Source organism: Anas platyrhynchos, chromosome 2 (genome assembly GCF_047663525.1).
Source record: "Anas platyrhynchos isolate ZD024472 breed Pekin duck chromosome 2, IASCAAS_PekinDuck_T2T, whole genome shotgun sequence".
Taxonomy (NCBI): Eukaryota; Metazoa; Chordata; class Aves; order Anseriformes; family Anatidae; genus Anas; species Anas platyrhynchos.
The window spans coordinates 23,004,100-23,030,414 of NC_092588.1; the positions used below are offsets into that span (position 1 = coordinate 23,004,100).

A 26,315-nucleotide genomic window follows, 5' to 3' on the forward strand; every position below is an offset into this window, starting at 1 on the left:
GAGTATGGGAGTGTCTTAACTTGTTCCATTTACTTTGTTTTCCTATTTGTATTCTGATTCCAAGTCAGATAAAATGGAATATTTATTGACTCTTGTATGAAACTGGTCCACTGAACAGACAGCAAAGCTTTAGAGTGAGATACGTGCACTTGCAAATGTACTATGTAATCTGCTGACGCTGTAAGTATAGAAAAAGCACATTTTAGGAAAAAAGCTTTATACTGAACTTTCTCATAACATTTTATTCATGTCTTGCTAATGGCTATTTTTAGTTATATAGGCCCAAATCACTTTAGCTTAACTTGATCAAAAGTAGTGGAGTTTCCTCAGACACAAACAGTCTCATGTCTCTATTTGCAAATCATTTACAGATGTGAACAGGCACGTCTGTAGCTGTCTATATTAAAAAAAAAAAATCCTATACTTAACATAAAATTACTTAGTTTTAAATATTGCTGTTTATTAGTTTATTTAACTAGGCAAAGAGTTTGCAGGAGTCAGTCCAGATTTACCATTATATACAAGGAGAGGTAACATTGGCTTGGACAAGTGAAGCTGAGGTGTAGGTTTTTACTAGCTGAAGCAAGTTCCAGCTGGAACGGTCTCCTTATTCCAAGGGTTTACATCACCATGAAGAGGCTTGTGTAACTTCTCAGAGCACAAAAAAATGTGGAAAAAAGGAGAAAATAATAATAATAAAAAAAAGAGTTTGTGAAAAAATGCATCTGTAGCATCTTGGCACCATCTTTTACAATACAAATATCCACAATAATGTGAATTTTAACATTTAAATACTTTGGGTTCTAGCGCAGAATCTTTTAACACATGCTCTCAAGCAGTGGAGTACTCACAAAGCAGCTAATTTCCAGGCTATAAGAAATAATATAACTGTAAATTTGTTCATCATATTTGCTTCATTACTTTTTTTTTTTTTTTTTTTTTAAAGGAAGGGAAGGGGAGGGAAAAGGGGAAAGGTCTGTATTTTTTTTTTTTTTAAATAGTGTCTTGGGAAATATTTATTTTTAGATATTCAACTTGTGATAGCCTAAAACATAATTGTTAAAAAGTTCTTGCAACACATCCAAGTGTCTTTAAATATGGCTTTATCACACATAGTTTATTTAAAAATAATTACTCCCTAGCCTATAAACTATTTTTGATTTCAGTGACAGAGTGTTCCTTTGGCAAAATTTATCATAAGTACATCAGGCAAAAATGATACCAATATTTTAGATTATGAGAAAAATAGTTCTCTGGAAAAAAAAACAACAACAGTATATTCTGAAAACTAGGCGACAGCAAGTAGGCAGTACTGTTGGTGTCTTCTGGTGCAACACTGGTCCCTCCTTTAGTAGCATTCTTGTTAGCAGAGGACACTTTATTAAACAGATTGATGAAAGTGCAAACATATAGCAGGGGGAGATTTCTGCACATCTCCACATATCAGCATACATTAGTTTCAAGCGTGCTGCAGTTAAATAGCACATAGTAATGATACAGATGTTCCAGAGTAAGCTCTGCCGTTGTGTTTGACACCATGGCTGAACACCTTTTCCCAGTTATTTGTATTGGAGAAGATGATGCTTTAGTTCCATATTCAATCTGGGATCTTGCTATAGCATGACTTCACTAGGGCTGGCTTGGGGTTGACTTTACAGAAACATAGGTTTGCATAGCTCAAAAAGATCTCAGAAGGGACTCAGGAGCATTTTCTCATTCTGTTCACACCTCACCCCACTGCAGTAACTAGTTGCTGCTGTTCATGAGATACTAATTTCTGCACGTATTGCCATCATGTTGTAGGGTGTATCCAGGATGACATTTGCACACAAGTGACTCTTCCATATTAACGCATTCATGTTCACAGTCATGCTGACCAAAAGCACAGAAGTTTACTTCTGTAGAGAGAAAAACACTAAAGAATTCAAGCCAGTCGTGAGGGTTTCTGAAGTCAAACAGCTTAGAAAAACTCACTTTTGTTAAATGGTACCAGATTCTATGCTTTGGACAGCTTTTGAAACTGCACATCTGATAGTGAGCCGTGGATCTGTGAGTTGACTGCAAATACTTGGCTAGCAAGTCTGCACTTTGACTCCATACCCCCACTCCTGTAGTCATTACAATTTACGAATCATGGTCCATGGTGGAGGAGGAATGCCTGGCGCTGGTCACCAGTATTCTTCCTGATTTATAAAGAGGGCATATATGCAAATGTTCTACTTTACTTTACAAGTTTATCTCACATGAGATATAACAAGTTTTGGAATGGGAGCTTCAATCCTGAAAATGTCACCAGATTTACAGCCAAATCCAGAGTCCCCTAAGGTTAAGGAAAAGTATCCGAAATGAGAGTTATGGTTTGTCTTTAATTCTTAATTAAATCCTTGGCAATAAGTATTCCAGGCAATATAGTTCTTTTACTTCTATGCTCACCAAGGTACATCCATTCTATAAAACCCTGAATGTATTAAAGTATGATACAGATAATAAAAGCCAGGGTAGTATGGATTGCTGTAAAAGCAGCACTGTGTACATAATGATGCTTGATGAGAAAACATCTTTAAGACTGAAAGAAGACATAGTTGTAAAAACAGATAAATTTTATGAGGGTCTAGAAATATAATTATGTTGCTTTAATCAATATTCCTACTCATAAAGTATCAGCACAACTCCTCCCCCACTAGAACTGAGTCACCATGTCAAGATAGTTCTTTATTAACAGAATTACACTGAAAATTTGCTGAGTTTCTGGACCCCAACTCAGGAAGAGCTGTAACACAAAAGGCTTTGTGAAGGAAATAATAGGTACAACTGGTTTGGAACCCTAACATTGCTGAGGCTGTTGATACAGTTTGAAGGAAACTGTATGGGTTTCATGTGTGATTTTAAGTTGCTTCTCATAACTACATTACCAATCCATTACTTTCTCAAAGCTAATGAAATACATCTGTCCTTGGCTAATGCAACTTTAGCAGCAAAGCAAGGTAAAAATTAAAAAAGAAAAAAAAAATGTGCAACTAAAGGACAATGTCAGAAAGTCATAAAATAAGAAACAAACTTTTTGGTTTTAAGCCACTGTGGTTTCTGTATTATGCCTTAAGTTTTCCCGAATCTCTTAAAAATGCGTAATATACAAGCTAGTCTATGAAACAGCAAACTATATATTTTTCCAGTATGACAGTGTCAGTTAAAATTCAAGTTTATAAAGAAAGATTTGTTTCAACCTTTATAATAGAGAAAACTTTCATCCTTTCAGAAAGGAAATCATTCACAGCTGGTTTAAGAAATAAAAGCAGATGAACTTCATTATGTCCAAAGGATTACTCACTTTTGCATGTTTTCTTATCTGGATTAAGTCTAAACCCTTCTTGGCATTGACAAAAATAGGAATCATCTGTATTAACACATTCCTGTTCACAGCCATGGTCCTGAAGAGCACAATAGTCTGGTCCTAAATGGAAAAAATTGCGTCAGTGAGAAATATAATTCCTCAGATATAAGCTAGAAAAAAAAAATTATGTCATTTTCTTTTCTTTATTTTTTTTTCCTTGTGTACCATTTAGAACTTTTACCATATTGTTTCAAACTGTGAAAATAAGATTTACCTTTCTGACAAATAATCTGTTATACTAAGGTAGACCTGATATGTATTCTTAATGAATTCTTGGAGAAGACATGTACTACGTGCAGTACAGAAGTTAGAACCTTAAATATTTCTCAACATTTCACAGCTATACACTGCCGCACCAAAATTGCCTATTTATTTTACTCAGAGCAAGTTTGATATGATCTGTAATAAAAACACAACCAAGCTTCTGAATGCTATTCATTAGATCAAAGCGGGACAACCAGGTCATCAAGAGCATCAGTGTTTTTAAAAGCCTTGAGCGCTTGCTACATGGCTCTTCCATTTAAAATGCTCATCAAAGGAAAGATGAGCAAACTCTAGAAACAGCTGTTACTTTTGTACAAAGTACCTTAGAAGGGAAAATAATTCTGCAGTAAGCACTGGGATATTTACCCTGTAGCGCTAACCACTATGAATTAAGTCAAAGAACCTGACATTCACTTAGATGCGATGTCTGGCCATCACTTAGCTTTATACTAGTGGACTTAACTAATTTATTGTAGGGAAAGAACAGTCTTAATCCTTCGTCACCGCTAAAAATAGATAGATGCGTCAGAAATCAAATAAGCTACATTTTTAATAACATCCGGCACTTTTGAACACTTCATTAAACAACCTGAAAACCAAAATTCAGTGGTTAATTATTATTGCAAGAGATAATTAACTTCCTGAAACAGGAACTGTTCTTTTCTAGTATATGTGGTAACCTAATGCAATCGGGCCTTTATATGTGATGAAAACCTTCACTAATAATAGACCAAGCTGCAATAGGGGCAAAAGTCCTCTTAACAGTTAACTCAGCATCTGGGAATTACCTCTACCTTCCTCACTGACGATCTAAATTTACTGCCCTCTTCTCTTTCTGCCACACGTAGAGAACTCTGCTGGTGTTGGCAGGATTCCCCTAATGAGCCATTTTCCTTTTATTTCATTCTGAGAAATTTGGAGTAATTCCCAGAGAAAATTTGTAAGACATGCAAAACTGTCTTACATGTAAGACATGTAAGACTGTACTGATAACATTTACATTTTCAAACCTTTTTTTTTTTTTCTTATTTATAGCCTTGAGCATTGAAGCTTACTTTCTGTTCTTGAGCAGAAAGCCACAGTTCTTTGATAATCACAAGATCTTGGAAACTGGAGCCCTTGGCCCAGGCCTGCTTACTGATACAGTGATCTGGTCTGGCATGGGTGTGAGTCTTGGCTAGCTGGCAACTGTCACTGAGATTCAGTACATAAGCCAAACATGTAGAAATGTATGCTAAAAGTTTTAATTTACAAACATTTTAAATCCCATGTTCTGAAGTTTGTTCCTTCATGTTGTTTATGTGAACTCAAAGGCAGTGTGATTCATAACATATGGGAACAAGAACACACTTTTGCTCTGAAGAGCTCTCATGTCTCAACTTCGTTAGCATCAAAATCTGCCCTGTTCTTTTCTTTATGATTTATTTTATTAGCAAGGCTCAGAAGATGTCAAGTGTAAGGTAAAGTGGCTTAGCAAGTGTTTGAGCTGTAGAAAATGGTATCAAAAGCCTTACTGAAATCTAGCCTTACTGAAATCCAGCCAGAAAGACCACAGCTTTTCCCTCATCCGCTGAGCATGTCACATTGCTGTAGAGAGAGATCAGATTTGTTAAGCAGGACCTGCCTTTGATAGACCCACGCTGACTGGCCCTGATCTCCTAGTTGCCCTGGTAGTGCTGTGATGGCATTCAGGATAATCTGCTCCAGGAGCTTCTCTGCCACCAGGGGTAGACTGACAGGCCTGTATTTTCCTGGATCCTCCTTCCAACCCTTTTTGTAGATGGACATTACATTTGCTAGCCCCCAGTTGACTGGGACCTCCCCTGATATCCAGGACTGCTGATAAATGATGGAAAGCAGCTTGGTGAGCACTCCCACCAGCTCCCGCCGTACCCTCGGGTGGATCCCATCTGGTCCCATTGACTTGTCTATGTCTACATGGTTCAGCAGGTTACTAACAATTTCTTCCTGGATGATGAGAACTTCATTCTGCTCCCTGTCCCTACCTACTAGCTCAGGGAACTGGGTACCCAGAGAACAACTGGTCTCGCAGAAGAAGGCATTAAGTACCTCAGCCTTTTCCACATCTCTTGTCACTATGTTTCACCTTCCATACCCAATAAAGAATGGAGATTCTTCTGAGTCCTCCCTTTTCTTATTTATATGTTTATAACAACGTTTTTATTGTCTTTAACAGCAGTAGCCAGACTGAGCTCAAACTGGGCTTTGGCTCTTCTAGTTTTCTCCCTGCACAGCCTCATGATATCGTTGTAGTCCTCCTGAGTGGCCCGCCCCTTCTTCCAAAGGTCATAAACCCTCTTTTTCTTCCTGAGCTCTAGCCACAGCTCTCTTCGGCCAGAAAATTTTCTTCTGTACCAGCACATCTTTCAGCATGTGGGGACAGCCTGCTCCTGTGCTTTCAACATTACCTTCTTGAAGAGTGTCCAGCCTTCTTGGACTCCTTTGCCCTTCAGGACTGCCTTAAAAGGCCAAAGTCTGCCTTCTGGAAGCCCAGGGTGGCAGTTCTGATAACCTTCTTCCTTACTTTTGCAAGAATTGAAAACTCTACTAATTCATGATCATCTTGGATATAAGCTCAGGATGGCCTCCAACCTTCACATCACCAACAAGTCCTTCTCGGTTAACAAGCAAAAGATCCAGCGGGGTGCTTGTTGGCTCACTGCCAACCATGTCAGGAAGTTATCTTCCACACACTCTTAAGACTGCTTCCTCTCTGCTGCCTTGGATTTCAAGAAGACTTCCGATAAGTTGAAGCTCCCCACAGTAACAAGCACTAGCAACTAAGAGAATCCTCCCAGTTGCTTATAGAACATTGTGTCTGCCTCTTCAGCTTGGTTGGACAGTTTAGAGCAGACTCCCACTATGACATCTGGCTCATTGGCCTTCCCTTTGATTCTTACCCATTAACACTCAACCCTGTCATTACCATTTTTCAGCTGTAGACAATCAAAACACTCCCTTAACATAGAGGGCTAGCCTCCTGCCTCTCCTTCCTAGCCTATGCTTTCTGAATGGTTTGTAGCCATCCATTGCAATACTCCATCCGTATACTTTCAGCAAGTCTGTGGGTAACGTTAAATTAGGGACATTGTCTGAAAGTAAACAGCAGTAAAGAGGAACCTTGATAAACTTCACAACTGGACAAACAGAAGTCTTCTGAAGTTCAGCAAGAAGAACTGCTTGGGGGTATGTCTCTTTCCCTGGATCATAAGGTCAGATGTGCAGTCTGAATTAGATGCTTTCTTTCTAAATGTTAAAATTAAGTGACATAACAAGCATAATATGCACTGTAGTCAATAGGTTAACTTCATCTCTTTCAATAAATGTTGAAATGCCCCCAAGCCTTTAAAAAACACAGAAATGCAGTGCTACAGAAATAATGTTTGTTCACTTTATTAGACAATATGGACTATATTCATCAATGGCATCAGCAGTTTCACTCACCTAAAAACTAAAGAGTTTTGTCTGCTTACAGCTGTAACACTAAAGTTTCATTACCAAGGTCTGCATTTATGAAAGAAGGTAACCAGGAGCATACATTAAAGTTTTCCCTTCACATTTCCTGAAGTGAGTTATGACATTACATACTACAGAGGTTTTAGCTTATTTTCCCAATTAAGGGAAGCTTTAGCAAGAGTATTTTCTGGTCTGTTAGTTCTCTTCCGCTTTATATCCCCCCCAGCTCTGGTAACTTTTGAACTTGTTAGTTCAGTGTCAATCAAGTTTGACAAACAAGGAAACCTCTGAAGTTATTATAAGCTGGTGGAAACATCGAAACTTTATAGAGGCTACTGATCTTCCCAGAGCTTTGGCACAAGTATCAAAGAACTCTCTATTGAGGAAAATCCATAGCAAAATAGGCTGCAGTGTTTCCTCTGATTGTGGAACTACTCACTCTGTTTAATTTCAGGTTGTCTTACAAACCAAGATGATTATAAATTGTCATGTACAAACCAATTTGTTTATCCAGCTAGGGGGATGATATTCTAAATGAAATATCTGGATAATTAAAGAGAATATGCAAGACAAAGCTTTTGGCTTTTACTATTGAAAAAGGAGCCTGGTCTCATGTTAAATGCTTCCTGTTTATAGAAGGGGCCCTTCTACCTACTTTCTCTCTCCCTAAAATCCAAACTACCTCCAAAAACAACTCTCATTGCTTTTATGACCTTTGGATTCAAGGGCACTCCAACATTTTCTATACCTAACATATTATTCAGTGTTCCCAGGCACAGTGGGAGAATTACTGCTGAGAACTGGACAGAAAGAGTACATACTGTGCATAATTAAAGCTTATCGCTACTTACTTCTGCAAGTTCTTTTGTCTGGGTTTAAAATGAACCCTGGGTAGCATCTACAGTAATAGGAGTCCTCAGTGTTAACACATTCATGTTGGCAACCCTGGTTATCCACAGCACAGTAGTCTACAACTGCAAAAGAACAAGAGCAACATATATAATCAGAAAAACAAAATTAGAACTATTACACATAGAGATTACACACAGTAGTTACAAGAAAAAAAGGGAAAGCTGACATAATTTTTCTCCTGAAGAACCTTTCTGCAAAAAGCAGTGTAATTACTAGTTGGTACATCAGATTCATTTGAGTCCCGGATTGTTTCTCCTACCCTGTGAACATTTATCAACTCCCTTATTGTCAGGAACCTTCTGAATGTGTTTTCTCCGATCCAGAAACCATGACTCAGTCAGCAACTCTGTTCAGAGACCAGGGCAAATCAAAATTTATTTGATTTAGTTTTGTCTTCTGTCTCTCCCAGTCCAGTCCTGGAACTGTTCTGCTTTTCCTTAATTCCCTCAGCTGTATGAGTTATCATTACTTGTTCCAGTAGCCCAAATGCATAGGAAACCTATGGCAATACCTCCTACACTGAAGGCTGTCACGGTACATTTATCCCCTCTACCTTGCTCCAGAATCATCCTGTAGAAATCAAGTGCAGCTATGAAATCTGACAGCTTCAGCTGATTTTCACCACTGATATTTTGCTTATATAATGCCTTTTGTGTGAGAGAAATCAAACATCATAGTTAGTCTAGTCACGTATTTCATAAGTCTGGTCACCTATTACACAAATCCGTATTTGCAAGATAGATTACCAAAAAGGTAATAATATTACACTTCAGAGTTTACTGAGACAAGCCCATTTACAAGTGCTAAAGGAGTGAAATAAATTATATCATTTTATTTCTTTGCAGTTTGATCTGTTTCTTTACACAGAAAGCCCTAGAAGAAATCAAAGACAAGTCACAAGGCAGGTGTTCTAACCCCCAAAAGCTTCCAGGCCCACATTAGACAAGTTTACCTAATTCATTCTGCAGAAGACAGCAATGTGCCCAGCTTTACAGACATTTAATGAGACAGCTTCCCCATCTTTGCCAACTATTTTTTTTTTATTGCTCTATATTGTGGATACTCCCAAACTGTTTTTAAGAGGTTGTAAGTTTGTTTTAATTAAAACATTTTTTTTTTCTTTAATAGCCTTCCCTTTGCAAATAATGCACACTCAGGTGTGCTAAGCTATTTAGTCAAAGTCTGGTCAGGGAAGCCGATAATCCATTTAGTGACCTTGAAAGAGCTTTTTTAGAAAGATTTATTCTTAGGAATAAATGTGTTGAATGAAGTCAAATTAGATTACTTACTGTCTACCATGTGAGACCATTTTCCTGGCAAGTACTTTCCTGTTTCCACACTGAATAGCTTCATATAAAAATGTATTTGCTGAATATATTTTTCAAGGATATAATGTGTCATATAATTAGTCAGCTTTCCCCTTAAATTAGTTCTAACCACATGCACATTTTCAAGTGTTTTTAAATACACCGTAATAAATAAGTCAAAGAATATACAATTTCTTTCTATACAGCGTCATACCTGGGAAACAGCCTATTTAAATCCCTCCATAAAGTCACCTTCTCTACATTTAAACCCTAATGAACATGCACTTCTACCACAACATCTGTAACTGCCCAACTAATTATTATGAAGTTGAGAGACAACTGAATGGTTCGACAGGTCTTAGAATGCTTTACTATCAACATCTGAGTAACTATCACCCCAAGCACTTTCAGATGACAATCTCTTCTGGGGAAGGACTGTGCCTTCTTAGGCCTGTGCAGCTGGTAATGTACTGTGGGCACAAAAGGGAAAAAAAAAAAAAAGAAACACCTCAAAATAAATAATTCATACAAGACACTGATTTTACCAGGCTTGCTTTGCTTCACATATATTAATTCTGGGAACCTCTTACTCATAGAAGTAGGTCTGTTGCCCTCTACCAATAATGAGCATATCAATTTAAATAGCGCTTTTCCACTGACAGTTAGGAAGTCAGAATATTCTCTTGACAGTTGCTTTTGGAGATATGTATTATTTATTTCCACTCCCTCCCCCAGTCGCTTATTCCATGCAGGCTTATCCTTGCAGACTGGCATTAGTAATCTACCTACAATTTAATTTCACTTTCAGCTTCACGTTTCATTTTGGTGGTACTTTCTTAGATGGGAAAGTTGTCAACAGCATGTCAATCAGCAAGTAAGTTGCTGGAGGACTTAAATCTTCCTGAAACGACTGAAAAGAATGATAAATCTACATTTCTTATACTGAAACACTGCAATCCTGCAGAAAATACATAACATCTGTATAAGACCAAAGCAAAATAATATTTTCTTCATTTATGTTAAGTTTTATTATTTTTATACTTCCTTATTGTCACAAGAGTCATGGGATAGACACCAGAATGTGAACTTTAAATTTTAGCCCATGCCTATTTCAATATGAAACTCTTCTAATTAATTCTGAATTAATGATATTTTTAAGCAAGCAAGCAATGAATTCAGTTGTCATCTCCCTGTTTGTTCCACCATGTTTTTCTTCCTTGGAATTAGTTGCTAAGTGATGAGAGGTATCTTTTACATCTATGTACCAGTTTCACACCCTAGGTGCTCATGTTTCCCTCTCAGATCTGTCAGCAGCGCAGGTTACCTTTCTCTAATATTGCTGGTTTACTACTACGATATTTATATATTTTTTCATTTTTTTTAGGAGAAATGATTAAATTAAGGAGAAGGGTAGAAGAAAGCCTAGGAAGAAAACGTGGCAGAATAAGTAAAGGCATAAGGAGAATGAAAAACAGTGTGGGGTAGGAGAAGAGAAGTTTTATGGAAGGCTTGTTAAAAAGCAGAAAACAGCCAAAAAATGCAGCAGTACCAGGATTGCAGACAGGTGCCAGCAGCCAAATCACTGCCAGGAGAAAAGAGCCCACACCCAACAGCTGCAGCAGTATGGAGGCAGCTCAGCACCAGTGCCAGGGAAGAGAAGGCACCATGGCCAGCAACACCAAGAAGATGGGGAGAGCGGGACCAAGATTGAGAGGGCTGTGTGTTTGGCAGCATAATGTTGAAAGAAGGGCTCAATGCCACCAAACTTATAACTGGCAGGATTTTGTTCATATGAAAGGCAGACAGTTAACATGAAAAGCTGTTTAAAAAGGCAAAATGGTAGCGCTCATAATTATCACTGTATAGATAGCTTCAAGTATTGTTTAATCTGAAAATCTGTTCATAACCAGTGTGTTGCAAACACTCAGGCTACTTCACTATTCAATAGTCACGTTAAATTAATGCATTGTAAGCTGCTGGTTGTGAGCTTTTATTTAATTATTGCCATCCAGGTAACCGGCTGACAGGTGTGTCAATAAAGCAATTAGCATTGCCTTTGATTCTTAACTAGAGAAATTAGCCCTTCAGAAATGAGGAGGAGAATGTAACAAAACAGCAGTAACAGCTGATGACACTAGGTATGAATATCTCAGATTAAATATATGGTAAAAAAGAATTAGGGATGCAAAAACCTGCTAAGAGAAGTCATCGATTTTCTCTTTCTGGATACAACCATATCAATAGCAGAGAAAAGTCTGACTGTGAAGGTCATGAGGATTAGGTTAAGGTTACTGGATGAAATTCTGTGGAGTGTTAGATGTAGAAATTTGGGCTATATCATCTAAAACGCCTTCTTGCTTAAGTAACCATCTTTAGCTACATTTTCAAAACAATTCAATTTCGGAAAGCAGGTTCTTAAAGGGATATGTTAGTGCCCAAATTATGCTGATCCTAAATTACGTTAAGGATTGTAAACACTCCTATGAGGATCAAGAGGCTACATGTATGGTAAACATTTCTGGAGAGAAGTACAGTGTCACTGTTCTTTAAAAATGCATTTATTATTCCAAGTCTAAAAAAACTCAAAACCTCATTTGTGTGTCCCATGAGAAACTATAAGCAGAATGCTCAGTTCCATAAACTGTCATCTATTTTGCACCTCAAAATAGGATTATTCTGCAATATAATAACTGTGAAGGTAATAAGAGACAGGTTATATTATGTTTGTGGTGAATTCCAGAAGACAACATTTTCCTGAAATGTAGTATGGGATTAAACATTTATAAGAAGGGCAATAGCCTAATGAACCAGAATCATTTTAAAAATATTTACTGTGTATAAATGGAGAAGAAGTAAAAAGTGAGATACTTATATGCTAATAGAAAGGGAAGTATGTTTTTGTCCAAAAATTGTTGTACTGTGTTTCCATGCTTGCAGTTTTGAGCTGTCTTAGACCTGATGTTTGCTTCTGTACTACCCATAGTAAAAGTTAAAGACACATATTGGGTGGGTTCTTTTAATGGGGACCAACCATTCCTTAAAGCCATCTTTTCAAAGAGTTTGAAAATTCTCTTGGCATAACCACAAAACCAAGTGAGAAATTGTTATAAATTGTCCACTCCCATGTTTTCTTTGTCTAATTTCTGTCTGAAAAGGAACTACCAAGTTTGTCTGCTTTTGTTTGTTTTTGAATGGCCATATATAACATGCCAGTACCATGCTGGCCACCTGCATGGATCTAAAATAAAACACTAGATGCTTAGTTTCAAGATAGCGATGTTATTTTTCTGTGTGAAATTAGTTGGAACAATTTTTCCCAGTCACCATTTTTATGAATAAAGGCCTACATACATGCCAATATGTATTTTTCCTACCCCTCATGTAGAAGAAGACAGCTTTCCCATTGTTGTTTATGGCCAAACTGGACATTAATTTACATTTAATTTTCCTTTGGTTTGTGTCAAATGCTAAACTCATACTCACCAATGCAGTTCTTTCCATTTGCATCAAGTTCATACCCTTCGTAACACTGACAGACGTAAGACCCAGGCGTGTTCACACAAATCTGCTCACAGGCATGTTTCTCCACAGCACAAAGGTCCTGAGCTACAAGACATAATTGCGCGGATATGAAGTTCTTTGCCCTTCTATACTGTACAGGTAGACTACATATTGGAAATAAATTTCAGGAATCTATGAACAGCTCTTTAGAGTTGAGCTCATTTTAACACAGAACGTGCTGATATTCTATCACATAGTGAAACTTTTATAACAGCAACAACAACTCAAATCTGAGGAGTTCACTCCTTCAGCTGAAAGCAACAACAGTTACTGGGACACCAGTGCCTAGTGGATTTGCTTGACTGAATATTTATCTGAAAAATTTAATGGGTGTACTTCTTTTTTTTTCTTTTTTTTTTTCTTTTTTTTTTTTTTTTAATTTGTGTACAGTCAACCCTAATAAATTATGATGAGGATAGAAAGGGAAAGAAAAGGAAAACAGGGCACCAAAAGCCTTTCATTTCCGAGTTTTATCATTTTTCAGTTTTGTGCAACATACCATAGCAAGTTACCCCTCCCAAGCAAAAAATCTCTTGGGAAAAATTTCTACAGCAAATGAGGTCAGTTCAGTTCCTGGTCTAACGAAGCACATTTGGCTTTCTTAACAATAGACTGAAGCTTTCTGAGAACCCCAAATTTCGTCAGTGAAACCTCTGAAAAACAGAGTACTTTGAGTTGTTCAGGATCAGGCCCGGAGACTGCTCAACACATAATTATCATTTACAGCTGCAAAAAAAGGCTTTTGGAACACATTTAAGGAAACTAGCCAAGCAAATATGAAATTTCTTTTATAGTGCTCTGCTTCATATCATGCGGCATGATGAACAGCATAAACAGTCGTTTAACTTTCTTGTTCCAAGATAAACTCTACCAATAATTTTTTCAGCCACATTTGCTCTTTTGTACTACTTTGTGTACTAGTATAAGATTTGAGTATATCTAGAGAAGAATGAAAGAGATTAAATAACACAAACAGTGTAATGAGTAAAGAACAGCCATTATCTGACACAACCACTCTTCTCTAGACAATTTAGATGAGAGTGGTAAAAGGAGCAATAGTAGGTTTTCATCCTTTGCATGGATATAAAGCCACGTTAATGATTTCCATCCTTTGCATGGATGCAAAGCCAGCTAAATGACATAAATAAAGCCTATTTTAAGTTGAACAAAGGAATACTTTTTTCCTGGCTTTGTTTTGGAAGATGGTTGAGTTGCTTCATATATTTATTTATTTATTTATTTATTTTGATTTTCATGTGGAAGGCAACAAATCACCAAGATATCATTTTTTTTTCTCCTTCAGTGCAACACTGAAATGCATTATGGAACAAAACTACCATCCATTCAAAAGACAAATGCACCCTTTTCCAGCCTGAAGCAAACTTGCTAATTCATTGCTGATTTAAGCCATTTGGTTAAGGGCTTTTAAGAACTGAATACTGATATGCTGTACTTTCACAACATTAAAAAAAAAAAAAGGTTCAGAAAAATGAAAGGAGTATATCTTTAGTGCCATAACATTCATCTTTTATGTACTGCTTAATTTAGCAAGTGATAACATGTATATGTAAGGAAACTATTTGTTCATGAACAAGTTGACAAGTGCATCCAGAAGTTAGATAAATACATCTGTTGTATGTTGACCATGTACTGCACTAAACATAAACATAATGAAGATTTATTTTACTTAGAGGTCCAGTGAGGAACATGCTGCCTCTTTGCATGGGTAAAAAATCCAATGCAGCCAATGAAAGTCACTAAAATGGTCACAGACTGGGAGTTTTTCTATCAGCATTCTCCAGCTTCCCTCTAGAAATAAGCTGTCCAGTTTGTCCAGCTTCATTCCCCTTTGCTCATGAATGCTGTTACCTCTCTGGGGACTTTTCAGAAATAATGGTTTGACCTTGGTAGACTGCTACCACATCATCTCCCTCCTTTACCAATGATCTGCAGCATCCTAGAACATTTATGGTCAGTTTGATGGCTCTCAATATTAGATTTCCAGTACTATTGCTAAAATTAGCTTACAGTTTGGTGACATGGAAAAATATCCATTAGAAGTAGGCTACAAACACATTGAATGACTCATCCTTTCTACATTTAGGAAACTCAAACCTACTCAGAACAAGTACGTGATATCCTACCATACATGATAGGATACCTTATCCTATCATGTGTGATAGGTAGCCAGAGAAAACTAATGTAAGACTGAGTTGTAACTTAAAAAAAAAAAAAGTAGAGTAATGAAACAGTAGAATTTGAAAAACCGCACAAAGTAACACTTCAAGGGCTACTGTGCATGGGTCACCAGTAGGAAAACCACGCACAATTCCAAAACTGTCTTGGAAATTAATCTGTAACATGAAGCAGTGCAGTGAACAAAAAGCTAAACTACTGGCTGATAAAAACTATGGAAATATAACACAACAAACCAGAAGACACAATAAAGAAACATTTTTTCATATTTACAATTAAAATTCTCACAATTTTTCTCCATTAGTTAAATCTAATTGATTTTTTTTTTTCCCCAGTATTATTCTTGAAATTCAATTGTCCAAAGTGATGTTAGGGGTGAGGATGGGAAAAATGAAATAAGCGAAAATTCAGAAAAAGAGAAAATTTGTATTTAAAATAAATTTAAGAAAATTGAAAGCAGAAGAATTTTTCCTTAAAAATTCTTTGGTACAAGAAAATCAAAGGCAGGAGGAAGGTTTAAAAGAAAGGTTTACAGGATACAAAAGTTTAAAATGAGAATAATTTCAAAAGGGAAATAATGGAAAGAAGAGGTTAGGGAATATTACTGAAATGTGATTACAGTTGGAGGCCTCATTTGGGATTCTGACCACCCTTTTTTTGGGAGAGCTACAAGAAATGTGCAGAAGCATAGAGAATAGGCTGTGTTAAGAGTTGTTCTTGTCACTGTTCTTGCCTTGGCTTAGCTGCTAAGCCAAGTAATAAATAATTAGAATACATTTCAGATTGTGTTTTTTTTTCTTCTTGAGGAAAAAACAAAAACTGGAATAAAGTGTTAAATTTAATACTAAACATTCCTCTGTAATTCACATGCATATGACAAAGGGATGCTGGTGCGAAAGGCAATGAAAACAAAGATTTTTAAATCTAGCTCATCCCATAACTCAACAGCATGGGAGGTGAACAATTCAAAAGCAGTTTCCTATTGGGCTCAAGGGGTCTGAACACACTCCCACACACTGACAAAAATGCCCACATCACTCCAGTGCTGACATCCTTTTGTCCTCATTTCTATTTGCCAAGGCTCTGGCTGAAACTGTGTCCTGTTGCAGAAGTAAGGACTCTAATCTTCAAGCAGCAGAGTCCTCCCAGATACTGACATACTCCCATTGTTTCAGTTGTCATTAAGTATTTGATGTAAAATACAACACTAAACAAGGGAGGAAAAAAAAAAAAAGAAAAAAAAAATAATCACAAACTAGCTGATTATTTAAGATGCTGAACATGTGAGTTCCAAACACAAGAACAGGATTTGAGCCTGCACCCTTCACCTCACTTCTGAATTATCTATTATGATGGAGACACACGATGCTCTTACCATGACAGTTTCCTTCAGCTTTTTGAAAAAAACCATTTTCCAAAATTATTCTTCTGGCTAAAATCAGTTTGGCAAATTTGGCTTGAATCCATGGAGTGTTGTGGGGTAAGAAACTGCATTTTTAGCAAGTGTATTTTCCCCAAGTGGTAAAACACAGTATCCCACAATTGCTTTAAAATAATGGTGCGTACAGAAATAAATTTGGCACACCCATCTTATGTAGTCTGCTGTTAATTACTAGGAAGCAAGTCAAAATGGAGAAAAGAAATACTGCTTACAAAGATCAGAATTAAACTGAAGTACAGTTTGTTACTATAAACTATAGTTAAAGCCAATTACTTAAACTCGAAAAAACTTGATCTTTTTAAAGAAGGAAATGAGAGCATAAGCAAGACTTTTGAAACTTTTTTTAAAGGTCTTAAGGCTAGACTTCAAGCAGAAGTTAGGAAGAATTTTCCAGAATGTCAAGTTATTTCCCAGTTCTCTAGGATGGGGTTTATTCCACCTTTCTGTACCACTCAGTATTGGTTGCTATCTAGACAGGTTACTAAATTAGTTTGACTCACTTATGTGGGATGATGAAACTTCTTTCTTTGGCTGTTTCATTCTTGACCTTATTGCACCAATAAATTTCAAAAGCAACTTCATGTAGTTACAGTTTACTACTGCAGAGTCATGTATAAAAATTAGCTTGTATTTCATAAAGGCTTATGAAAATTTCATTTACCAAAAAAAAAAAAAAAAAAAGTACAACTTCACATTTTTAGACTCTTTGCCATGATAAGCATTAATTACATACTGAGCTCAGTCCTTTTTTATGAGCACAGCTCAAAGAGCATGGAATGTTAAGTGCTTTTTGGGAGCATGAAAGAGAAAAGTTAAAAAGAGAACATACTGCTGCAAGTTTTCTGGTCAGCATTCAGGATGTATCCTTGTTTACATCTGCATTCATAGGAGCCGGGGGTGTTTATGCAGAAGTGATCACAGCGATGTTCAACTATACTGCACATATGGGGAACTGAAAGAAAGAAGTAAGAGGTTATTAATTGCTTGTCACAACTAAATAATATATGGTTTCAAAAGCTACTTAAAAATTTCGAATTAAATTTCAACAGTCAACACAAAAATGGAGGCTTAAGCTTACATTTGAGTGTAGGTTTGCCAAATAGTACTATATGTCTAGTCCTAATAAAAATAGGAATTTATATATTAGCTGTCTAGCTGATGTTGGTGGCATGTTTTTGGACATGAAATTACATGTGGAATGGAGATATAAACAAACAAAAAAGTTACAAAACAGTATCTGGAAACACTGATTACTTGGTGGTTCCCTGAAAACAATGAAACAAACCTACCACATTCAAATTTAGAAAATAACTGTAATTTAAGTACAAACTGTTCTAGAGAACATTTAATTTCCTGAATTAAGAAAATAACCCCACAGCACAATACTAAAGAATAATGACTGGAAAACAGCTTAATGAAGAATCTTGCTTGCTTAGTTATTAATTTTGAGGAGCATATGGGCAATGTATGACTATGACGAGGTAAAGCATCTCCAAGACTCAGTAAGGAGGAGCTGAGCTCAGCTACATGCTAGAGTATAACTCTTCCTGACTCTATTTTTTTTTTTATCTGTTTGTATGTTATGTCTCTAATAGCAAGTAATAAAATGCAACAGACTTAGGAAGAAGAAGAAAAAATAAAAAGAATAGCGAGCTTATTCTGTCAAATTCATTACTTAACTATTTTCCCCCATATCAGCACTTCTTGGGGAATTACTAAATCTCATTGCTGTTTTCCTTCCACTAGAGCACTGCTCGTATGTCATTCCTATAATGAGCAGGTGAATTACTTCTCAGAGAACAATGTGAGGAAAATAATATATTCTGCTCAATAACAAGGATTGATGTGCTCCTTATTGTGCTAGGTTGACAAACATCAAAATTTATGGAATAGATATTCAATGGCAATATAGCAGCTACAGCAGAAGCCTAAAAAATAACATGTGGTACGTGTGGAACATATGAAAAAAAAAAAAAGTGTTTTTTGAGATACATACTATGTATCCACTCTTTAGAATGGTTGGCAGAGTTATACATTTATTACTAATAAACAAACCACCACAATTGCCAAACCTCCCAAACAGCTTTTTTGAATTCTTCATATCCTGCCATAACAAAACTCCTCAAGTAAAAACTCCTCAAGTATCCGTGTAAAAACAGAGCTGCTGGGGCCTCTCTCAGCTGTGAGTGAAGGGTATATCCGAAGCATATATCCCATTATGTTAAAATGCTAAATGCTGCAGAAAATCAGACCATTGAATGTACTAAGTCAAAGATTTAAAGTCAGTGGATGATCCTGACAGTTTTAGCCATGTTTCTGTGCCTCCATTCCTCCAGTGTCAAATGGGGATAACAACACTATCTGCTTTTCAGGAGAACAATATGGACTGTTTGCTCCTGATGGCTCCAGCCTGACTTCTGTCTCTTTCTCACTCTTCTCTTATTCATTCTCCATCTCCGTTCCTGGATTCTGTCCCCTCTTCTGTTTCCCTTCTGAGTTTCCATCTTTTGTCTCATTCCCCATGCCTCTGATTTCCCAAGATACTGCTTCCTTCTCCTTTACCTTCCTGCAAGGTAATAAAAAGAGGCCCCTGGGCCCCAGGCCTCAACTGCTGTGTCTGACACCACTGAATCTTTAGGAGCCAGAGGCAGCAACTGCAGTCTGACTTAGCAGGGCATGAAACCCAGTCAGCTGAAATGGATTCTTCTAAGAATTTGATTGCTAAGGTCTGGGACATCTTTGCTATCCATGGGGAAACAGTGGTTAATTCAGTTTACTTTTTATTTTGTCCACTGAGCTTCATCACTTGGACAAATTCTTCTCTTATCTTCATGGGAACCATGAAGGCACATTCCCACAGACACAAGGGTGATCTAGACCCAAAGACTAATCAGGAGTCAAGTTCTCTTCCCAAGGCACGAAGCCTAGGAGACTGCGTGCCAGGAGACTTGACCAGAGAGGGGTGCCTTGATGGCTCTAGGAAAGAATCAAAGCATCCAGAGGTTTGACTCAGCTACAATGATAACCCCTCTAGGGAGAACTTTTAAAAGCTAACCCCATTTCCCAGGAGAAACCTAGGTGCTCCACGCTATGAGATGTCTAGATTGTCTCTTGAAATGTAGACAGACGAATGCTGCTTCACAGCCCACGCTCAAACAGACATTAAGGATCCTATCTGATGTTTAGTTCCTTAAGATGAAATCCACAGGATGCTAGCACATTAAGTTCTGTGTTGAATCTGGCCTGGGTTTTTAAGTGTATTTTTTTTTGGTGTTTTTTTTTTTTTTTTTTGGATCTCACCTTCAGCTCCTGAAACAGCAAATGGTGTGGAGGCATTCACTGAGTAAAGGAGGCAGCAGCAATCCTTGTCGCCTCCATACTCCTCCATCTGCAGGGGGATGGTTTTATTGAGGATCATGTGTATTTGGATTAAAGATGAACTATAAAACTTTAATACATTTACTGGGTACAGCCTAGTCAGACAAAGATTAAGTAGTACTTGTACTGGATTCATTTCTAAAATGCTATTAAAAATCCCATAAAATGGAGTTTTGTAGCATTTGCTGTTCATTCCATTGAAACTCTCATGCTTAGTTTACTCTTTCTTGGTTTTTAAATGTATTTTACTATGCCAGCTAATACCACGGCAAGGAAGAAACAGGAAAAAATCTATTATCTGATGAATGTCTGTGATGTTGTTCTGTGCTGATGCAGTTCATCTGGAGCTCTATTGCTCTTTGAAACAGTTTTGGAAAAGACCAAGTAAGGAAAATTCTCCAGCCTATCCTGACAATAAGCCTCAGTTCTTTCCTGGCAAAAGCGTCATAAGAGATGAGTGAGCATTCAGTCTCACCATGCATTCTTTCCCTGGACTCTGCTGAAAATGCCTCGGTTTCATGCCATTATATTAAGTACACAGATTGGAATAAAATTAATTATACATGCCAAAATATTTGTAAAAGGTAATTGTGTATCATGGAATTACTGATGGAAGTGATTTCTCTATTGTAAATTAATACCTATTAAAATATTATTTACTTTATGGTATGAATGAATAATATCATGACAAAGGCTTTTCCTAACTTTCTGTATTTAAAACGGGTGGAATACAAGTGCTATCATATTTCTGTCTCTCGCTTTTAGTGACAAGGCATGCTCAGAGATAACTGTTTGTATATATGTAAGCTCTAGAAGAGGAATAGCATGAACTCCCCAGGTTTTTATTATTATTTATATATATATTTTTAAATAACCAAAAGACATTTATCAGCTTGAATTTTCAATACTAAGTGAAATCACATTTAAAATCGATAGATGAAACAACTTATCTAACGCTCAAATAGCAGAGGATTGTAAACTAACTGCTGTTATGCAACGAATAGGAAAATCATGGTATGTGTGTTTGCCTCTCTGCTTATGACCATTAGGAATTACATCACATTTTATGGCACTTGCAGTAGAATTAGCTTTTCCCCATATGTATGATTGTTGTTCTGAATGTTGTCTAGATACCCTCCCTTTTTTCAGCAAATACATTCTAACAGAATAGGTTCCACAGGAAAAAAAAATGACAATGCATGACTTTTTTTTTTTTTCCTCCGTGTTTTACTTTCATCTGTGCATTCAAACCTACATATTTAGGACTTACCACAAAGTTTTGTCTGGAAGGCGGAGGTCAGTGTTTCAATCTGACTGAAATTAGCAACCAGAAATACGTGCTCTTCATGCGGTTCACTCCCAATGGACTTCAGCGTGTTCATGTCCACTCTTCCCACTCCAATGGCAAAAATCAGGATTCCTGAGTTGCGAGCTTTCGCAGCAATCTCTGCCACTGGATCTTGCGGTCGCCCATCTGTCACTATCATGATAATGCGAGGCACGTTCTGGCTCAGAGGTCGAGCCCCTTCAGACTCTGAAAACGCGATGTTGACGGCGTACTGAATAGCCAGCCCAGTCATGGTGCCAGTCGCCAGGTGCATCATTCTCCTGACTGCTCTCTCAATCTCCTGCTTCCTCCTGAACGTCTTCAGAGAGAACTCATGTTTGACAGTGCTGCCGTACTGAATCAGGCCCACTCGGGTGGCATCGGGACTGATGTCCAGGAACTGCAAGATGGTTAAAATGAACTCCTTCACTTTTTCGAAGTCGTAAGGACGTACGCTGCGAGAACTGTCAATGATGAAGACAAGATCCAGACGTTTTCTGTTACAAGTATTTTCTAGAGGGCAAAATAAAAACAACAATTCTTTACAAGAATTCTGAAATGCAGATCAGATTAGCTTGACCTGAAATGTCAAACATGCTGTCTAAACAAATACCCTGATAAGTGTTGGCAAAATACAGGAAAAATAGGAGATGCCAGAACTAAAGCTACTTGGGCAATCTGAATTTGGTCTCTGGTGAATAACAGTAGCCGCCTGTTATTTGATCAGTTGTTTTTTTTTTCATGAGATCAGTGCTCAGAATGGGCACTGTTGAGACTTTGGCCTCATACCCCACGCAGGATGGAAACCCTCTCTGAATTACATAGTTATTACTGTAGTGGGCTGCACGTTGATGATGGCTGTTGTAGGGCCTAAGAACTGAGAAATCCTAACGGGACAGCACTCGAATGACACAAGGTGGTATTAGTTCTTCGTTAGAAACAAAGAAACAGACACAGAGAAATCCAGGTCAAAAGCATCTGTTAATTGGAGTGACTGATCCAAGACGTGGAGGGGCTGATTTTTCAGGGAACTTGGCACTAAAGAGCGCTTTGCATGTACAAAGTACAGCTCTCAATGACGTCAACTGCAGCTGTGAGTGCTCAGCACTTCTGCAAATCAAACCCCATGATTTCAAACACATAATTAATGGCCATCTGGGAAAAGTCGAGTCTATTGGACTAGCTCAGCATCACACTGAAATTCTGTGGCTGCACCAGAGACAAAATCCAGTTTTCTACAATGGCGTTCGACTTGGAAAAAAAGACCGCTCGTACACTTCCTGAAATTGTCTGTTTCAGTCATCAACACAGCCTTTTTTTCCAAGAGCCACTGAAGCTGGAATACCACAGGGTATGTCTATGACAACGGCACAGACAGACAGACAAAGCTATCGTGGGTAACAGCAGAAGCAAAGGCTGCCCCTTCTGGGCATGCCACGAGCTTCCCAAGGCCCTGGGTACACCCTCTGGCTTCTACTCAGCATCTGTTGCTGACGTATGTGAGTTATAGGGTGGGAATGGACAAGGACTGGCTGTTCACTGGCTTTTCCTATACAGAAAACCAGCACATGGCAGGCTTGTGGGAAGCAGAGGGACACGAGCTATGAGCCTTGCCACTGGAGGCTGGGTAGGGTAGAAATTTAATAGGACTTTAAAAGTCTTCCTGGGATGCTGGTGATATGAAATGAATTGAGGTTTAATAGAAAGACTACAGGTAGCGAGAAAGCTCACCAAACTGCAGTAGCATCCTCACCTCACTAAGCTGAGGTGCCCTTAACCAGGAGCATCCCTCCCTGCCAAACCCAATTCAATTCCCAGAACACTCTTACCCATCTTGTGTGCTGAGTGAGGCAGATGCCCTGTGGAAAAAGTAGTTATTTGATTGTATAATTAAAGGCCGTGTCATACGGCAGAAGTACAAGTGGGCCAATCAAAGACTCAATTGGAACAACATCTGCCTCTCCACAAGCCTTTACACGGGCTCAATTGTGACTGCTGATGAATGCTAACCATGCATTGCTGCCAACGAAAGGGGTGAGAAAGATGCCTATTCTCACTTGTTAACTCAGAAGCCTCTTTCATAGATTACCAAGAACATTTGTGGGCACAGAATGAAAATGGTCTTTGATGACATAAAAATGACTGCCTGGATTTATTTCTCTGCAGTCTACAGTGTGGCTTTATTCAGAAGTGTAGGAATATGCTCGAGTTGCTTATTCTTTCAAAATCAGAGAGTGTTGAATGCAAGCCAAGCTGAGCAGAAAAATAAAAATCCGAGTTCTGATGGAACACATATATCCTGACACATTAACAGTTTTCCAACTTATTCGATCAATGGCATATCTAATTATTATTTTTACTAATGTGGGGTATTCCAGCACAGTTATAATACAAAGATAACACCAAGATAAGACTTGTGGGAGCAGGGCAAGGGGAAAGAAAGATTCAGAAAGAAGGCCAAGAATGTGTGTGTGCCTATGAAGGCATTGACAAAGGACGGAGAAGGACAAAGTGACTGCTATTTCAAAACACAAGCCTTGCTGTTGAATTCTTTTGAATTTCAGGGTGGATTTTAATTTGAATGTATAGATTCCGATCTCAGTCTGAAGAGACTCAGTTCCTTATTTTGAAGTCAGGAATGAATGGAAATGGGAAGAAACCTGGAGAGCATTAGTAAATAGTACTACCAGAAATACCCCCCATTGTGCTAAATTAGTAATGCAGAAGGATGTAATATAGTATATTTCAAAACCACTTTCAATAGAAAAAAATCTATCTATAGAAATGTCAAACATTTCAAATATATATATATGTTTAAAGTCTTTGTCTTCTGGAGATTTTTAATAAACTTGTAATTATTAATGTTGATTGAGCTGAGCTGGGTTCCATGAAATATTAAGTATAACTCTTTTAGTAAGTAGAACTCCAGCTGGGTGGTATTTTGAGGAGTGGCAATCAGTAATGGCTAACAGATCTGAACACTCATCCCCTCAGATAAACTTTCAATGACGCCTTTTTAGCAGCTCCATGGTTTTGCACTTGCCCTGCAAACTGTAATCTCTTCCTCCTACCAGCTCTTATGTTTAAACAGAGAACTTTCTCAGAAGTTTGGCAAACGTCTTCAAACCACAAAGCAACTCCCTTCTACAATTCTTATGAGAAGTGACACATTCATTGAGAAGAGCTACTCATCCAGAAACCTATATCTAAGTCAGCACAGTTTTTGTATTGCCAACACAGAAGTTATAAAAAGAAGCCTCAAAATGTGAGATATATTACCCTAAGGCAAGGCAAGACAAGGAAAGACAAAGCCAGGAAAGGAAAGGTCAGGTCAAGAGTAAACATGTTGTCCTTCTGTGCTCAATACCCAGTTTCTCTAGAAATGACAGTTACTGTGATGCCACCTCTGCAAAATTAACAACACAAGGAGATTTTGGCTCTCCCTGGAAGAATCCAGCTGGGATCCAGTTAGATAGATGCATAAAATACACCTTAAAGGAGTATCTCACATTTCTAAAGTTTTATGAAGTTACTTTCAGTAATCGATAGCCCAGATAGCTGGTCCACATTCACAGCATTAAATTCACCTTCCTACTAAAACAGAGTGGCGACATGCAAACAGCCTACCGGGAATAATCCCTGCCCCCCATGTCCTCTGCATCATGCACAGAAGTTGCTTGGGGAGTGCTAATCAACATGGGCCAGAGACAGCTCTAGCAATTTAACAATAATAATGGTGGAGTCCCAATGCCCAAAAATGTCCCTTGACATTATTTAATTTATCGGTATCCTCAAACATTTCCATTTTGGGTTATTCAAGCTGAACACACTCAAAGGCTCCAAGTTTTAGATGATAATTTTTTTCAACAGTTTTTGCAAGCTGTCTGCCTTGAAAAGATTGTTTAGAATGAAGTTATTTATTTTCTGTTGTTGTCCTACATTTTTACAATTCCTTAATTACTCTATTTGGTAAATACTACACCAGTATTAAGACATTTAGACACTGAAAATGCAATTTATAACAAGTAAATACCAGTTCCATTAAGACTTTTGCTATAGACTAAGACAATTTAAGCAAAAGGAAGGATGAGATCAGCTAAGAAAAAATGAGATCATAGACAAATTATTGCCTGAGCAAGCAATGCATTAGTGACAACTTTAAGGTTCAATAGCTTGTGTTTCTTAGCTCACTTTGATGTAGATACAAAAAATTACATGTTGTGTGAGATTGCCAGTAACAACAAGGTTTATTTTTAGATTTTTATCTTTATCTGAATAACAGAACCAAAGTCTTCACTCAATTAAATATCAGGAGAAGACTGTTCTCCCAGCTAGCACATTATAAAATTTCTTTCTAAATTTCATTTCTTTCTTTGTCATTTTATTATTTCATTTTCCCTCAACCTTATTTGCTTTTCTTTTCTTTACAATTTCTTTCTTTACAAACCTTGGTACCAAATTTGTTGCAAAATGTGTGAACCTGATGGTATCAATTATTTCTTCTTAAAGTTCCAGAATTGTGGTTTTCCCTGGCTGAGTATCCAGCCAGAAAGTTAATTTGACAGGGTTTGACAGGTACAGATATTTCCAAAAGATTTCTCAGTTCAATCAGAAGGTTTGACTGTCTCCTTGTTACAATTGAGCAAGCACACTATACTCAAATTTGCAATTCTTTCACACATATACCAGGAGTAAGACACTCTAATGGGAAGAAAGGCTCTACATACACCTTCTAGGAAAGTGCAGTAGCTTCCTTAGCAAAACTCAAGCATGAAGCACACAGCAGTAAATGTGACATTGTTCCTGTTTGGAAAACACATTTTGTGGCTGTTGCCAGGAATAAATGAAAAATAGCAATAATTCCAAGCACTTCTTGGCTCTAGTGAGATACCTTCTGCAAGCTTACTTCCACCTCTTTTCTCATTCTAATTGAAAGACGGGGAAAAGGGTGTTTTGGTGGATTTCAGATACAACCATCCCTAGCTCCTGAAGTAGGTGTTGGGGACTGCTCGGTACCCCTTACCTGGCACACGTATGTGCTGCACTTGGTCCTGCAGGTGA

The 26,315-nt window shown here is 37.7% G+C and overlaps 1 protein-coding gene across 9 annotated transcripts in view; it reads right to left on the reverse strand.

Moving 5' to 3' along the window:
- Positions 1 to 26,315, reverse strand: part of MATN2 (matrilin 2) — a 79,252-nt gene that overhangs the window by 24,516 nt on the left and 28,421 nt on the right. For all 9 annotated transcript variants that reach the window (XM_038174056.2, XM_038174058.2, XM_072034445.1 and 6 more), the window contains exons 3-7: positions 21,198 to 21,767; positions 17,379 to 17,501; positions 12,835 to 12,957; positions 7,984 to 8,106; positions 3,329 to 3,451 (exon numbers count right to left, since the gene is read on the reverse strand). In XM_038174056.2, coding sequence (XP_038029984.2) covers positions 3,329 to 3,451; positions 7,984 to 8,106; positions 12,835 to 12,957; positions 17,379 to 17,501; positions 21,198 to 21,767 — 1,062 coding nt within the window. The remainder of the gene's footprint in view (positions 1 to 3,328; positions 3,452 to 7,983; positions 8,107 to 12,834; positions 12,958 to 17,378; positions 17,502 to 21,197; positions 21,768 to 26,315) is intronic.